Source organism: Cyprinus carpio, unplaced genomic scaffold (assembly GCF_018340385.1).
Source record: "Cyprinus carpio isolate SPL01 unplaced genomic scaffold, ASM1834038v1 S000006625, whole genome shotgun sequence".
Lineage (NCBI taxonomy): Eukaryota > Metazoa > Chordata > Actinopteri > Cypriniformes > Cyprinidae > Cyprinus > Cyprinus carpio.
The window spans coordinates 142,517-157,900 of NW_024879257.1; the positions used below are offsets into that span (position 1 = coordinate 142,517).

The 15,384-nt window shown below is 42.6% G+C and overlaps 1 protein-coding gene and 1 pseudogene across 1 annotated transcript; both read right to left on the bottom strand.

The window, feature by feature from the left end:
• Positions 1-770: 770 nt before the first annotated feature.
• Positions 771-3,257, bottom strand: LOC109092268 (tartrate-resistant acid phosphatase type 5-like). The gene is made up of 6 exons (XM_042754992.1): positions 3,149-3,257; positions 2,509-2,599; positions 2,184-2,383; positions 1,243-1,367; positions 1,139-1,147; positions 771-1,065 (listed from the first exon to the last, which is right to left on the bottom strand). Exons 2-6 carry the CDS (start codon positions 2,597-2,599, stop codon positions 786-788), a joined length of 705 nt encoding a protein of 234 aa, XP_042610926.1. The 5' UTR covers positions 3,149-3,257; the 3' UTR covers positions 771-785.
• A 1,894-nt stretch (positions 3,258-5,151) lies between these two features.
• LOC122144236 overlaps positions 5,152-15,384 on the bottom strand; it is a 16,991-nt pseudogene continuing 6,758 nt past the window's right edge.

Consider the following 15,384-nt stretch of genomic DNA (forward strand, 5'->3'; position numbering starts at 1 on the left):
CAATTTTTTCCAGTTCAAGTGCACTGACATTAATGTACTCCCCGTTTGGTTTGTCAGACAAATGCCAGATTCAGTGTTGATTAGGTAGTCAAACTCCCTGCAAAGGGTCAGTCATTGCAACAAGCATCAAGTCCAGTTGTGAACCACTGAGAAGCAGACTTAGACAAAAGTAGTTTTAAAAAAGGAGTCATTTAATAATCACTTACAGGTTCTCAAAATATAGCTTAAACATTTATTGGTTAAACCATTTAAAACTCATCTAAATAGTTAAGGATTTGAAGAGTGCATTTACCCCCCCCCCTCCTTTTCTAAAAGACCTGGGTCAACATGGTCACATTTTTAATGTGACCCCAAAGTAACATTAAAACTGGATAAGTCTCAAACATGGTCATACACTCTGAAGAGATCACGTTTTTTTTAAGAACAGCCCTGTAAAGAGAGGTTCCTCTAGCCTGGATAAAAGTAACGGCCATCTCTTTATCTTGTTAACCTCCACATGGGCAAATCCACCCAAGGTGCCAGCATCACCACTGAAAGAACAGTGAAGAGCCTTGAGGAACCTTGTTGCGGTGCCGCATGTCAGGATCCATGAAGTTACCAGCTCCACTGACCACATAAACCGATACCAGACTCCTTGATGTACTGAAAACAGCAAAGAGAAGTGAAATACAAATCTGACCAAACTGAACCTTATCAAAAAGACTTGAAGACCTACTTGTAGATTGTGATCATGACACACAGGTAAGCAGTAGCCTTGTACTTCTTAAGCAGTGGTCTCAATTTCTTTAGTAGACAGTCGGTTGGCCCATGCGCAGGATATGGACCATACCGGATAATGGCCAAGCCACCAGGAGATAATCAGCCTTAGACATTGCCCAAGCGTTCCTGAGCCACAACAGCTGTCTGTTGGCCTGAACACCACTGCGGGGCGCTTTGGGCTGCTGGTCAAGGAAGTCATCGGAGGTTTCCACACAGCAACCACCGTGTCCAGCATGATGATGGTCAGAGTGCTGTCCGTTTTGAGGAATGCGGAAGTTCATCTCATAATAATAGTAGGGGAAGTTCCTTAAAGATGGAAATAACGTTAAAAACCCATCCTTTTTAGAAGAGAACAGGGGTATCAGCCAAGTCTACACACCGGGCACAGCTGCACTGACAGACGAATCAAGTTGCAAATGAGCTTAAGAACCAGGAAACCAATCTCAATTAGACATTGAAGCCTAGACACATTGGCTAACATACCATCTCTTTGACTTCTGGCTGTACTCAATTTGAGCAAGGACGTTTCCTGCATGGTCGTGATTGCCAGCAATGACATACCACGGAATATTAAGAGAATCCTGAGTATAGACGTCTTCAAACGTGACCTACAAAGAGAATTAAAGTACCATGGCCTACATTAGGTGAAGGAGACTAGGGGAGTCCAAACCTGTTCCTGGAGTGCCACAGTGTCCTGCAGAGTTCAGCTCAAACCCTAATTAAACACCGGAACCAAACCAAAGTAATCAAGGTTTTACAAGACAAGCCCTGCATTCCATTCAGAAGGGCTCATCCCTATGCCCTAATCCCCTCAAAGGGTTTACCCTTCGGAATGAGAGCATTGAAGGGTTGAAGGCTGTAAGGGACAAAAACTTTATGAAGTGCCCTTCTGCATCATCATGTGCCCCACACAGATGTGCTGTCGTCATGCAAAGAATCTGTGCAAAGGATCATGGGAGCCCAAAGTGTCTCAGTTGTACCCTTTGAAATCCTTCATTCCAAGGGCCCTTTGAAGTGACCAGTTCTGAACACTTAAGTTTGAACAACCCTTCAGTATGGCAGCCATGATTGTTTTCAGTCAAAAGTGAACCCTTCAGTATGGCAGCCATGATTGTTTTCAGTCAAAAGTGTCTTCCAGAAGTGGATTTATCCTGTTTGGAACAGATTGAGAATTACTCATAGAACTGATGTGTTCCTAGACTAAACCAATAATACACAAGACAGCTTGTATAAAACCTTTAACACCAATTTTGCACTTTCTATGTCAAGCACACAAATAGAAACAGCCATACCCTTTCTGCAGAGTCACATTTGACATTTCAGCAGTAGACCTAAATCATAACAGGATTCAGGCTAATCAACGAAGATGTAGCTAAAACCCTGCATTTAAAAGACTCAAGGGATCTAATTTCCAGAAACCAAACCTGGAATCTAGGGTCATTGACATCAGTGACGCCCTTATAGTAGAAGTTGTCACCAAGTGCTAAAATGAAGTCCGCGCCCATCTGTGAAGCAGTTTTGGCCATCATGCGGGCAGTAGCCTTCTCTATGGGGGTAATATAGGGAGGATATGGCAGACCACCCCAGTCCCCCAAAACCAGGAATCTGATAGATGACTTGTTACCTGATGAAAGCAAGCAAAGAGCAGAGATACAAGCATTCAAAAGATAACATATCCATAAATACTGAGGCATGGAACCACAACCAATAAGTTTCTCCAGCATCTAACACGCATCAATGCTAACTCACTTCCTTTAGATTCCAGGTCAATGAATGAGGATTGGCAGCAGAGGACCCCAGGAAGAGCAGTTAAAAACACCAGCATTAGTGGTGACGCCATCTGCGCAAAAAGACAGAAACAACATTAACAACCCACTTCTCTCACAAGCATAAAACCAAAAAGAACTGAAACTACATTGAAGCATCAAATTCAAGTGATCTCATGACACTGAAAAAACCTACAACCCAGCGCTTTTGCTCTTTGAAGACCCTCTCTCTACACCTCATACCCATCTACAACATTGGCTCTATCTTTATATCATTCTGATCATCAATAAGCCATGCCATGATTTTCAGTAACAGCTGATTTCTTTTACCCAATTAATCAACTTAACCAATGGGATGGTAAACACTGCAGCTGAATTCTGAAAAGTATACTAGCATAGTACTCATACTATTTCTGTATTATGCTAGTATGCATACACTGGCATACACATATATATATACATACTCACAATTTCCCAATGATAGTGATAGTTTTAAAGTGGCATTTCAATGGTAGCCTATAATTCAATGGAAAATGAGGAAGTGTTTCAAAAATCCCCTGATTAAAATAACTGAAACTGTGACATTATAATTATTTAAAAAAAAAACAGATAAAAAGACTCACGATGAATGAGTGGCTTAGTCTTTTAAGTATCCTTGTGTGAGTGATCCCTCTTCTGGATGCTGTTTCCTCTCATCCCACTATATATTAGGTCCCATACAGGGATGGGTGTGAGCATGTGACCAAAGCATGCAGGCAAAGCATCTTCCTACTCAATGACCACAGAAGCATGTGATTAAGTGCATTTGTTTTTTCAAAACACTCCTGGTAAGACCTAACGTTCCCACCTTTTTACTTTCTCTTCTGTTTTTCTGTTCTGCCTCTGTTTAGATGTCTGTAAAACAACTACAGACCCTAAAATGCTGTTAAATCATATCAAATGATAGATGTATTAACACTCTTTTCAGTCATTAAGAAATCAGGTTTTGTGACTTTTTAGTTCATGTCAGTGTTGAGATTTGAGAAAACTGAGAGCATCAGTGAGGTCTGGCACAGACCTTCAAATTCATGCTAAAGGTGATCATTGGGGGTCAGGTTTTGTGGAGGTCAGTCAAGTTACTCCATGCCAGACTCAGTAAATAAATTTTTGTATGGATTCTGCTTTGTGCACAGAAGCATTGTCGTGCTGGAATAGAACAGAGCCCTCCACAAGTGCTTGCCACAAAGTTGAAAGCACAGAATTCTCTAGAATGTCATTTTGTTCTACAGTATTAAATAACTGTCCAGAATGACTGGAATATCAGAATCTGTTAATTAGAAAGGGCTGTACAAATTTATTGTTCAGTGCAAGTTAAAAATAAAAAAGTGACTGTTACACTATTACTTGTATTTTCAAAACTACTTATATATTTATGCTTTTCTTAATATAAATATATCCAATACATCAGGCTTTTATGGGTCATACAGTATCATTTTAACATTGAAAATATGTAGCTCATACAAACACCTTCTATTTAAAAAAAAAAAAAAGTGCAAATTTGGTGCAAAACAATGCATTACAGTACAAGGATGACTGAGATGTACAAGTAAATGTCCTCAAAAGCCTAGGATCTTCACATTTTAATATGCAAACTTATGGATAATCAAAGTAAACCTAAGTTGCTTCAGTCCAGTAAGCATTCATCTTGAAATTTTACTAACAATATAAACGCTATTCTGTAAGTTATTCTACACAGCAAGATTTAACAGCAAGTCAAATGTACCACAACCTAAAGGTGGACATATTTTACCAATTATACGGAAATGCCTTTTACCTTGTTGAAAATAATAAGAATAATATATATATAAATAAATCAATCAGATGACAGAAGGCATGTTTTTAGATTGTATACAACAGGTTTTTCAGCAAAGTTTTGATAATGTTAATAATTTAGAGGCCTTTTGCACATTAAATATGATAAAGTGTGTTTTTATAGTCGTAAGTTATTTCAATCAAATGATCAGGAAAGCATTAAAAATAGAAAAAAATGTTTATTTCTGCACAGGTCAAAGATATGACATTTAACATCCACCCCAGAAAACACAAAACCTCTGCACTGGCCTATTTAACAGCAAATAGCTACATAAAAGACAATACCAAGATTAAACTGAGTAACGCAAATCAAACCTCTTAAAAATCCAAACAAGAAACAGCTGAAGTGGTTTCAGAGAAGTAAACACCAAAGTCTGCGTTTTATTTGTCAAAAATGAACAAAAACATAACAGCTAAAAAATTTAGAAGCAAACAAGAGGATGATCATAAAATACCTTTGGGAGAAAACAGTTACGTGAGACAATTTCCATTTGAGTCACACCAACCATTTAGGCACACGCAGAAAGCAACTTCCATCCTGATGCATTATTTCCTGAAACTAGTGGTGAATCAAACCATGCTAATTCTGTTACTGAGGTGCAGTTCAAATGGCAAATTAACACAAAATAGTATAAAATCTCAAAAGCTTTAGACTAAGCAAATGTTTCAACTCAGAGGACACTGTAGGCTATAGCAATTACAGAAATGACTTCTCAATTGTTTGAACTTAGCATCCGTACAATTACTAAGCATGGTAGACCAAACTTGTTAATGTTTATCTATATGTGTAGTCTGTGCTATTGGCTCCACTGCTGTAGCCGCCCAGGTTTGGGGTAGGCGCTCTGGGTGAAGTTATAGCTCTGATTTGTTGTTCCAGGTGGCCCGAACGTTGCTGTGCCAGGTGGTCCAACTGTATGCTATTAAAAAAATACCAGAGTTTCAGATAGTTTGTGGCTTTAAACAAATTAACTAGTACAACAGCATGTCAAAGCATTCAAACTCACCTGCATAATTAAATCCAGGTGGTCCTCCCATTCCCATGCCAGGCCCTTGATATCCGTAGCCATAGTCTGGTCCAACAAGAGGTTGTTGATTTGTTGTTTTGCTCTGGGTTGGAGTTTGAGTCTGATTCTGGCCCTGATCAACGGGCTTTTTGAATTGTGAATAGGATTGGTGTACTGATTATAATAGCCAGTCACGGCGGTGGGACAGCCTGGTAGGTGGCTGCGCTGACGGTGGAGGGGGGCTTCCTGTGGATTCATAGGTGTGCTGGAGTTGGTAACATTCTGGGCTGGGGTCAATCCAGCAGTAGTGCTGGAGCCTGGAAAGACAAACATATATAGAGATTAAAAGTTAGGTGACATCCACATTAGAAAAATAGGTAAACATGCATTTCTTTTTGGATAATAGTTAACAAAGGGTCTTTGTAACCTAGATTTACCTCTGCAAATAAGCTCCTAGTGGAGCTTATCTGCAGAGGTACAAACAACAATTCAAACATCTATTTTTTTGTAAAAAACGAAAAAGGGAAGCTCACCAAGGATGCAATTTTTAATTAAATACAGTAAAACAATATTTTTAAATATTAGAATTTAAAATGTTCAATGTGTGTGTGTGTGTGTGTGTGTTTGTTTTTCCTGTGATGGCAAAGCTGAATTTCTTATTAGAAAATAGAGATTATTCTAAAATGATTATTTGGTGCTCATTCAAAAAACATTTATTATCAGTATTGAAAACAGTTTTTCTGCTTAATATCTTTTTTTTTTTTTTTTCAGGAGTCTCTGCTAAATAGAAAATTCAAAAGAACAGCATTTGATTAAAAATGGAAATCTTTGCTGAAAAGTAGTTAAAAAAAAAACCCAAAACAAAAAACAAAACAAAAAATTAATTAAAAAACACTTATTGACCCAAACTTTTGACCTGTACAGATATACAGAAATGATATACCTAAAAGAGGGTTTGTCAATAATTTTTTTCTACCCCCGCCTGAAAATCATAAACAAGTATTTTAAAATAGGAGTTATTAAACAGTAGGCATTTCAAAAATATATTTTGCCCCTTGCCCAATTGAGCACGCACTTTGTGCATGTAAGAAGCATTTTTGTTCTGCATCCTCAGCGTTCAAGTAATAATCAAAGCATTGGAATCAAAACAAGATGCTAAATTAGGCTACTTTTTGGGAAACGTGATAAAAAGATGCCTTTCATGATGTTTAGTTTAACCTGCAACACTTGCTAGTGTTGAATCCTCTCCCTCTATCCTCGCCATCGGCCTCTTCCTCTACCGATCGGATTGCCCTGCAACTTGTAAGATACTCCAAGCCATACCATAGCCCGAAAGAAAAAAGAATAAACACAAACTTTTTAGACCACAGAACAAAACGATATTAAACTTTCATACCAAAGAAGAAAACAACAATTAGAAAAGAAAGATTGCCAAGGGAAGATCCAGAAATAACAGTTTGCCTTTACCATAGGAGGGATTTTCTTTTTCTTGAGTGGGTCTGCAGGAGAACCTTTCTGGAAAAAGCCTGTTCTAAATGCTGCAAGTCGCGTGCGTTGGGCTTTGGCTATTTCTTATTTCGATCCAGAGCCCTGAATGTCCTTGCTTCTGCCCATCAACTTTCCACCTGAAAGAAAAAAAAAAAAACAGAAAAAGAAAAAAAAGCACATTCACATGGGAGAAACAATAAACTAGTGATATTTGAAGCAAATACAACAGTAACGGATTGAGGGCAAAAAAAAAAACCAACAGTTGCTCCATATGACGCAGGTTAAATTTGTATGACTCACAGGAACATGAAGATAGACAATATTGGTGTTGTTGCTGCAGTACACTTTTTCCAAAAGTGAATGCAAACAAATGAATATTTCTATGAAAGTTTTTAAATTAAAGTGACAGCATATCAGCAAAATGAACACATGCCACATCACCTACACTTTCATATGTTGAATAAAAATGGGAAGCAGAACTAACATTACTGATGTCCTCAATAAATCTTATACAGAGCTGTCGGGTTCATTGATTGTTCGAAACTTTTCAGGCTTTTATTATTTGTCCTTGTATATTTACATTAAGTTCAGGCTTATTGTGATGGCAGATATGCTACTTTCCTTTGCTCAGACGCTATTTTCCAGATATACACCTTGTAGGATTTTTCTTTAACTATCAGAGATGATGTTATGTCTGATCAGAGCTGTTGAAACCATAGCTGAATATTCAGTAAAGTTTTAAAATGTTCCCTCCACAACAAAAACTCCGTTTTATGTTTTGAACCAACAGCTTGTTAAAAGAGAGCCAAGAACATCACAGTGTACCTCTAATAATGCAGTATGCTCAAAAAAGCGCGTGAAACGGATATTATTGAAACATTTTATTCATAAACCATTAATTTACTTGTTGAGATTGTCTCAATGGTTGACTTTGATTGACCAGGTTCCTAGAGAAAAGAAAGATAGGTCCGGTTCAATAACGGATTAACTATCCGTTTCATAATGAGCGAATGGTGGATAATCTAACTGTTGATGAATTAATGCTAATATTATTGGATGAATAGTGTCTTGTGTTATTTATGTATTTTTGAAAATAATTAAGTTGTGTACATATGGTTGATTAGCTTTTTCTGTTTGTAAGCAGCTGCAACACAAAACAAATGAAAAAATTTTTCTGTTTGAATTTGATTTCCTGGTATTCTACGCAATTTTTGGGTTTACACAATTTGCACCTGGGGCTTCACATTTTTAGGACTCCTGTAGCCTCTCTATTGACCCTTGTCACAGGCATACATCACATATAAAAAGACTAAGAAAATTCTGTATTTTGATTTTACAATAATTGGCCGATTAATCCAAAAATTTTCCGTTCTAAGGATTTTCAAGTCTTCAGTGGCACAATTCTTAGAATCCATTCCAAATATGCTGATTTTTTCTGCTTAAGGAACATTTCTTAACCATGTTTGAAAACATTGCTTAATATTTGTGTGGGGGAAAACAGTGAAACATTTTTGTTGAGCCCCTTTCACACTGCACGTTGTTCCCAGAAAATTCACCAGCTTAAGTGAAAGTTAACGTGCCCAGCGTTTTCGACTCATACATTACACGTCACACCCTGATGTCAACGTGTCATGTTACGAGACCTTTACAGGTTGTGTGTGAACATACGCACAGTATCCCGGAAATCACTGGCAGTGAGGCGCAAAATCTAGCGAACCGGGAACGATTGCCGGGACACATTTACCCATGTATTATCACGGAATCTCAGTGTGAAAGGGGCTTTGGACTCAGTCACTATGCAGTGTCCACTGCTTCCTCACCAGGTGCCACCCTATACGTCTTCATAAAACATCAGAAAACTAAAAATTAATGTTCAAAGCAGAAACTGAAAAATGTCATCATCGATTGGATGTCACTCATTCCCATGCCACAGTATCAACTCAGACAGTGTTAAAGAACTCCAGCTGAGAATGCTACTGTCTCCCTGTACGGGACATTTTGCATAACTTTTCATGTGACATTTCAATTGCAATGACGAGCTTTAGTCAACATGTCTCAAACCACCTCAATGGTGAAGTCTTGTCGTTGAAGCGTCCCTTGACAGAGGTCAGTTCATATTTCAGACTTCTCCGGCTTCTCGTTGAGCTCCATGACGGGATTCTTGCCATGTTTGGTGAGGATGGGGCCACCCTGCAAGATGAAGTGGAACCAATCACGCCAAAGCAATTTCCTACAGTCTACAAAGGCATCAAACCCCAAAGCTATTCAAGGAGGAGCAATCTTTGGATGCTAACCTCATTGCCGTCATCAGACCCCGTAGGAGTGGTTTCATCTGACCTGGTGACCGCAGGGCGCTGCAACAGACTGTCTCTTAATTTCATCCGCGGAATACTTAGTCTCTGGCTGGCAAGGGAGCACCTAATGCTTGCAGAACCTGCATGTTGTGGACATGGCATAGACAACAACTGAAATTCACACAATGATTATTTCACACTTATTAAAGACAACAACCCTGGAAAATGTTCCCTGCATATGTGGGCATCTAGAATGCAAAGTTTCTTTCAAAAATTAAGACTGTCCAGCTGACTCACTTTCTGAGCAACATGAAGCTTGGCGCTGGGCTTGGAGGGCCTGTAGCCTCATAAGTTACCCCATCCACCTCTACAGCAGCCATTGTGAACTGAGGCTCATGTTCAGGCCCAGTCTGTGATGCCAGTTTGTAGAGGGTTCCAGGTCAGCAGCTGGTTCAGCTTCATCAGGGCATTTGCTGGTTCACGCCTTTCTGCTAGGAGAAAACAGGTTTTATGAAAAAAAAGAAAGAAAAAGAAATATGGCTGGCTTTGTATATAACACATATTTCACTAAATGAGGTATGCTGTATTTTTCTAATACACAATGAATATAAAATTGGTGCAGGATAACATAAGAGGATGATGAAAAACTGTATGAAATTGTGATGCATACCTTTTCTTGGAAACTTTGGCCTCATTTCAAGATCCCTGCATCATAAACTTCCCATTGGCCTCTTTACTGGAATATCAGCTACTACAACAATTTAATGAAGTGAAAGGAAGAAATGTGGCATGATAATATGTTAACATGGTTTTCTTTTGCTCTTATGAAATAAAAACCGAACATAATACTATGTAGACATATTAGCATTCAAAATGCAAAGGTCTCTATCCAGTCCACCATTCAATGCCTATTCAGTGTTTAGCAACTGGAACAAGCTTAGAAAATGACAATATCAACTACAGCAGTAGTTTTCATACAGGTTAAGCAATCCCTAATAGCTGTCATTTACATATAGAAGCTTAAAGTTTACAGAAGTAAACATGGTCTACTTATTTTATGAGAGAGAAAACAGGTTAAACTGTTTTTGAACACTAGAAAGAGTCACTTTGGTACCTCTGTTTTGTTCGCTGAGCATTCTAGCAGCTTTTTGAAATTGAGGCGGTCCATTCCAAGAACTTTGTACAGCTGCCCAAAAGCTGACAGTCTTAAGGCAAACTAGAGGTGAGAGGAAAGCAAACAAATTAAATGTCAAATAACTAAATGTTTTTTTTCCAAAGTTACATCAACTGTAATAACCATCTTATCTGGCCTTAGTTATTTACTCTCATGTTACAGTATTTTTTAGTATCCATCATTAAAAAAAGAGAAATGTTCACAAAGAGAGTTCATAGTTTTCACCGTGAGTGTTTAAAAAAGAGCTTTGTGTGAGAACAGAAAGAAAAAGAAAACACTGTACACTGATTACAAACAGATTTACTGATATCTCATTTTTTTCTGCATATTTAAAAACATTTGAGTGCAAATAATACATTTTATATTTTTTTCTCTTCTCTCACTTTTCTTTTTTTCAGCTTTGAAAATACATATTCACAATGGACAGTTATTTTATGGAAAACAGCTTCATGATTTTTCATTGTGCTCCACAATGATGCTGCAATGAATAAAGATCAGATTAAAAAAGTGTTAGGATACAAGCAACCTGCACTCTGGGTAATGTCTTCCCTCTGTTGCGGGTGTAAGATGGGCGCTTAGCATCAGTGCTTGCCCCGCTCACAGGGATCAGAAACGCCTGGACCATCTGTTGAGAGAATCATGCTCAGTAGATGACCTCAAAACACCAAACACAGACAATGTTTTGTTTCAGTCTTTACCTTTCCATTAGTATCCCTGATGCAAGACACTCCAGAACTCTCCTGGAACGCCTCTCCAGGGTCCCAGCAGCCTCTCGCTGGTTGAAATAGATTATGACAGAGCAGCTCAAGAATCTATAGAGAATTAAAGAGATATACACAAAAAAGTGACTTACAAATTGTGGCAGGGGGGCGTGGTTTAGCGAAGTCTGCAGCGGGAGAAAGAATCAGGAGACGAACGGTGAGTGAGTGGTTTGGACGGAAATTATCAACACCTGTCTCTTGTTTCAGTAATTGGCGTGGAGAGAGTATATAACGCCAGGAGAAACAGAAGTAGGTGAGAGAGAGAAGGACTGCTGACGAGTGCTGACCTGGAAAATCACGAAAGTGATTTGAACGTTGTGTTTATGCCGGTGCGGGGAAGCACCACTTTGATTTAAGAGTGTTGAATTTAATAAAACATCGTCAGCAGTCAAGCTGACCTCTTGTCCTCTTCCTTTCCACCCACGAACTCTCTACACTGGTGCCGAAGCCCGGGAATGGAAGAAGGAGTGCCGCCGCCTTGCAGAACCCATCCTCCACGCCATTTGCGGAAGTCATCTCATCCCTTGCGGCCCTGCATCAAGAACAACATCAGGCCCTGCTGGACTTAAGAACGGATCAGGAGAGGCGGTTCCATGCCATCCTACAAGCCCAGCAGGAGGACCGCGAGAGGTTCCGGAGCTGGATCAACCGGGAGGTTCATGCCGAGGCCACCAGACCACCCGCGGTTCCCGCTCACTTGCCCCTCCATAAGATAGGACCGCAAGATGACCCTGAAGCATTTCTGGAGCTATTTGAAAAATCGGCTGAAGCGTGCGGCTGGTCCTGTGACCAATGGCCAGTGCGCCTTATTCCCCTGCTCTCGGGCGAGTCCCAGGTGGCCGGGCAACAACTTCCGGTAGCGAACCTCCTGGTCTTCGATGACCTGAAGAGGGCCATCGTCCAGCGGGTTGGCCGGAGCCCCGAGCAACATCGGCAGCGGTTCTGTTCCTTGGAGTTGGGGGAATCCGGTCGGACCTTCGCGATGGCCCAACAGCTTCGGGACTCCTGCCGCAAATGGCTATTGGCCGAGGGAAGCGACGTGGAACACATCATCGACCTAGTGGTACTGGAGCAGTTCATTGCTCGGCTCCCGAAGAAGACCGCCGAGTGGGTCCAGTGCCACCGTCCCACGTTGCTGGACTCGGCCATCCATCTCTCGGAGGACCACATGGTGGCGTGCCCAGGGGTCGGCGAGCCCCTACCATCTGCCTCTCTCTCTTCCTCTCTCCCCTCACCTTCTCTCTCTCGCCCTGTCCCTCTCCCTAGGTCCCGGCTGCCCGGCCCTCCTCGAGTCCCGCCGGGACAGGTTGTGTGTGACCAGGGCCCCTTCGCGAGTCCAAGAGCCCCGCCCAGGGGGGCGGGATTGATGGCTTCCGGAGGGGACAGCGCTTCTGTTTCTCCGCTCTCTTCACGCCAATCGTCCACTCCACTCTCTGCCACTGGGGCGGCGGGGAGGTCTGGGCCGGCCTGTTGGCGTTGCGGGGACCCGGAGCATTTCGTGGACAGGTGTCCCGTGATGGAGGTGGGGACGGTGATCCGGGTCCCGGATGTCCCACAGGCCGCCCCCGGTCAGGCAGGCAGATACCAAATACCTGTGAGTATCAAGGGGAGTACTTATCCGGCCTTGGTGGATTCAGGATGTAACCAAACCTCAATCCATCAAAGCCTGATTCAACCGGCGACACTGGATACAAGCCGCGTGGTTAAGGTGCGGTGTGTGCACGGGGATGTGGTGGAGTATCCCGTTGTGCCAGTCATTATCCAATTCCAGGGACAAAAGCATAGTGTTGAGGTCAACGGTCAACCTCTCCATCCTGCCCACGCGCTCGCCTATCCGTATTTTGCCATTTTAAAAAATAGGTTGTATCGGGTGACCCAAGACGCTCGGACAAAAGAAAATACAACCCAGTTGTTAATCCCGAGGAGCCACCGGGAATTGCTTTTCCATGCGGCTCATTCTTATCCAATGGCGGGCCATTTGGGACAGGCAGCAACACTGAATCGCCTCATGACCCATTTTTTTGGCGGGCATTCCGACAATGCGCGGGTGGTGCGCGGCGTCCTGTGAATGTCAGTTGGTAAACCCATCAGCCGATCAAAGCCGCTTTGTATGCTTCCTCCCATTAACACGCAGGTCCCCTTCGAGAGAATTGGTGGCGACCTCTTCCAGACCATTAGATCGTCCCGTAAGGAGGACATCGTTTTGCATTAGTCATAATTGATTATGCAACACGATATCCTGAAGCAGTGGCTCTCCGCAACATTTCCGCTAAGAGTGTGGCGGACGCACCGTTTCGGCTAATCTCCCGGGTGGGGGTTCTGAAGGAAATCCTCACCGATCAAGGCACGGCGTTTATGTCACGGACTTTACGCGAACTTTACGAATTATTGGGCATTAAATCGATTCGAACCAGCGTCTATCACCCACAGACCGGCGGTCTGGTCGAACGCTTTAATCACACACTTAAGTCAATGATCTGTAAATTCATGCACGAAGATGCCAAGAATTGGGATAAGTGGTTAGAGCCCTTGTTATTCGCTGTGCGAGAGGTCCCACAAGCCTCCACAGGGTTTTCCACCTTTGAGCTTCACTACGGCCGTCAGCCACGAGGGGTGCTGGATGTCCTAAGGGAAACTTGGGAGGAGGGACCATCTCAGAGCAAGAACGAAATTCAGTATGTACTGGACTTGCGAACAAAACTCCACACTTTGGGCCGGCTATCGATGGAGAATTTGTTGCAAGCCCAGGACCGACAGAGCCAGCTGTATAACAGGGGAACTAAATTACGCAAATTAGCACCGGGAGAGAAAGTACTTGTATTGCTCCCAACGTCAAGCTCCAAGTTAATGGCTAAGTGGCAGGGACCATTTGAGGTCGCACGACAAGTCGGAGAGCTTGATTATGAGGTAATACGGTCCGATAGGAACGGGGCACGTCAAATATATCACCTCAATCTCCTTAAAAAATGGAATGAGGCAGGATCAGTGATGTTGGCAACGGTGATTAGTAGAGAGGAGGATCTTGGACCGGAGGCGAATGTCAAAACACAATCCCTCGCCCTGGCCCCAGGTGGAGATCACCTCTTGCCGTCCCAGCTCACTGATCTAACAAAATTACAGTCAGAATTTGCGGACGTGTTTTCGCCCTTACCGGGCCGTACTAACCTGATTCAGCACCATATCGAGACGGAGCCGGGCATGGTAGTTCGCAGCCGGCTGTATCGCTTACCTGTACACAAGAAAAAAGTAGTTCAGGCGGAATTAGGTGCGATGCTTGAAATGGGAGTAATAGAAGAATCCAATAGCAACTGGGCGAGCCCAATAGTTTTAGTTCCGAAAATGGACGGCTCAGTCCGGTTCTGTGTGGATTACCGCAAGGTTAATGCTGTGTCGAAATTCGACGCGTATCCAATGCTGCGGGTAACGAGTTGCTTGATTGGCTTGGGACGGCTCGTTTTTATTCGACATTGGACTTAAAGGGATATTGGCAGATCCCCTTGTCTCCATTATCCAAAGAAAAGACAGCTTTCACAACGCCGTTTGGATTACACCAATTTGTTACCCTTCCGTTTGGGCTGTTCGGGGCCCCGGCCACCTTTCGGCGGCTCATGGATAAGATTCTGTGGCCCCATCCTGCATATGCGGCTGCCTACCTGGATGATATAATTATATTTAGTAATGATTGGCAGTGGCATATGCAGCTTTTGAGGGCGGTCCGGAGATCGCTGAGGGGTGCAGGACTCACGGCCAACCTGAAGAAGTGTGCGATTGGGCGTGTGGAAGTAAGGTACCTGGGCTTCCACTTGGGGCATGGACAGGTGCGTCCCCAAATTGATAAGACAGCCGCTGTTGCGACCTGCCCATGTCCCAAGACCAAAAAGGAGGTAAGACAGTTCTTGGGGCTGGCAGGATATTATAGATGGCTTGTTCCTAATTATTCGGACCTCACCAGCCCCTTGACTGATCTTACTAAAAAGGAGGCACCAGATACGGTCCAGTGGACGGAGCCGTGTCAGCAGGCCTTTACCCAAGTGAAGGCTGCTCTATGTGGCGGGCCGTTATTGCACTCTCCTGATTTTTCTCTCCCTTTTCTGTTGCAGACAGACGCGTCGGACAGGGGGCTGGGTGCAGTCCTGTCGCAGGAGATAGAGGGGAAGGAAAGGCCGGTGCTGTACATTAGTCGTAAGCTCTCGAAGAGAGAGACTAAGTACAGCACCATTGAAAAGGAATGCCTTGCCATCAGGTGGGCCGTCCTCACCCTCCGCTATTATCTCCTGGGACGGGAAT

Coding starts and splice junctions, on each gene's coding strand:
- LOC109092268 (XM_042754992.1), bottom strand. CDS start 2,599: ATGGCGTCACCACTAATGCTGGTGTTTTTAACTGCTCTTCCTGGGGTC. Junction 2,384..2,508: donor TGACCTGGAATCTAAAGGAA/GTGAGTTAGCAT, acceptor TGCTTTCATCAG/GTAACAAGTCATCTATCAGA. Junction 1,368..2,183: donor TCAATGACCCTAGATTCCAG/GTTTGGTTTCTG, acceptor TTCTCTTTGTAG/GTCACGTTTGAAGACGTCTA.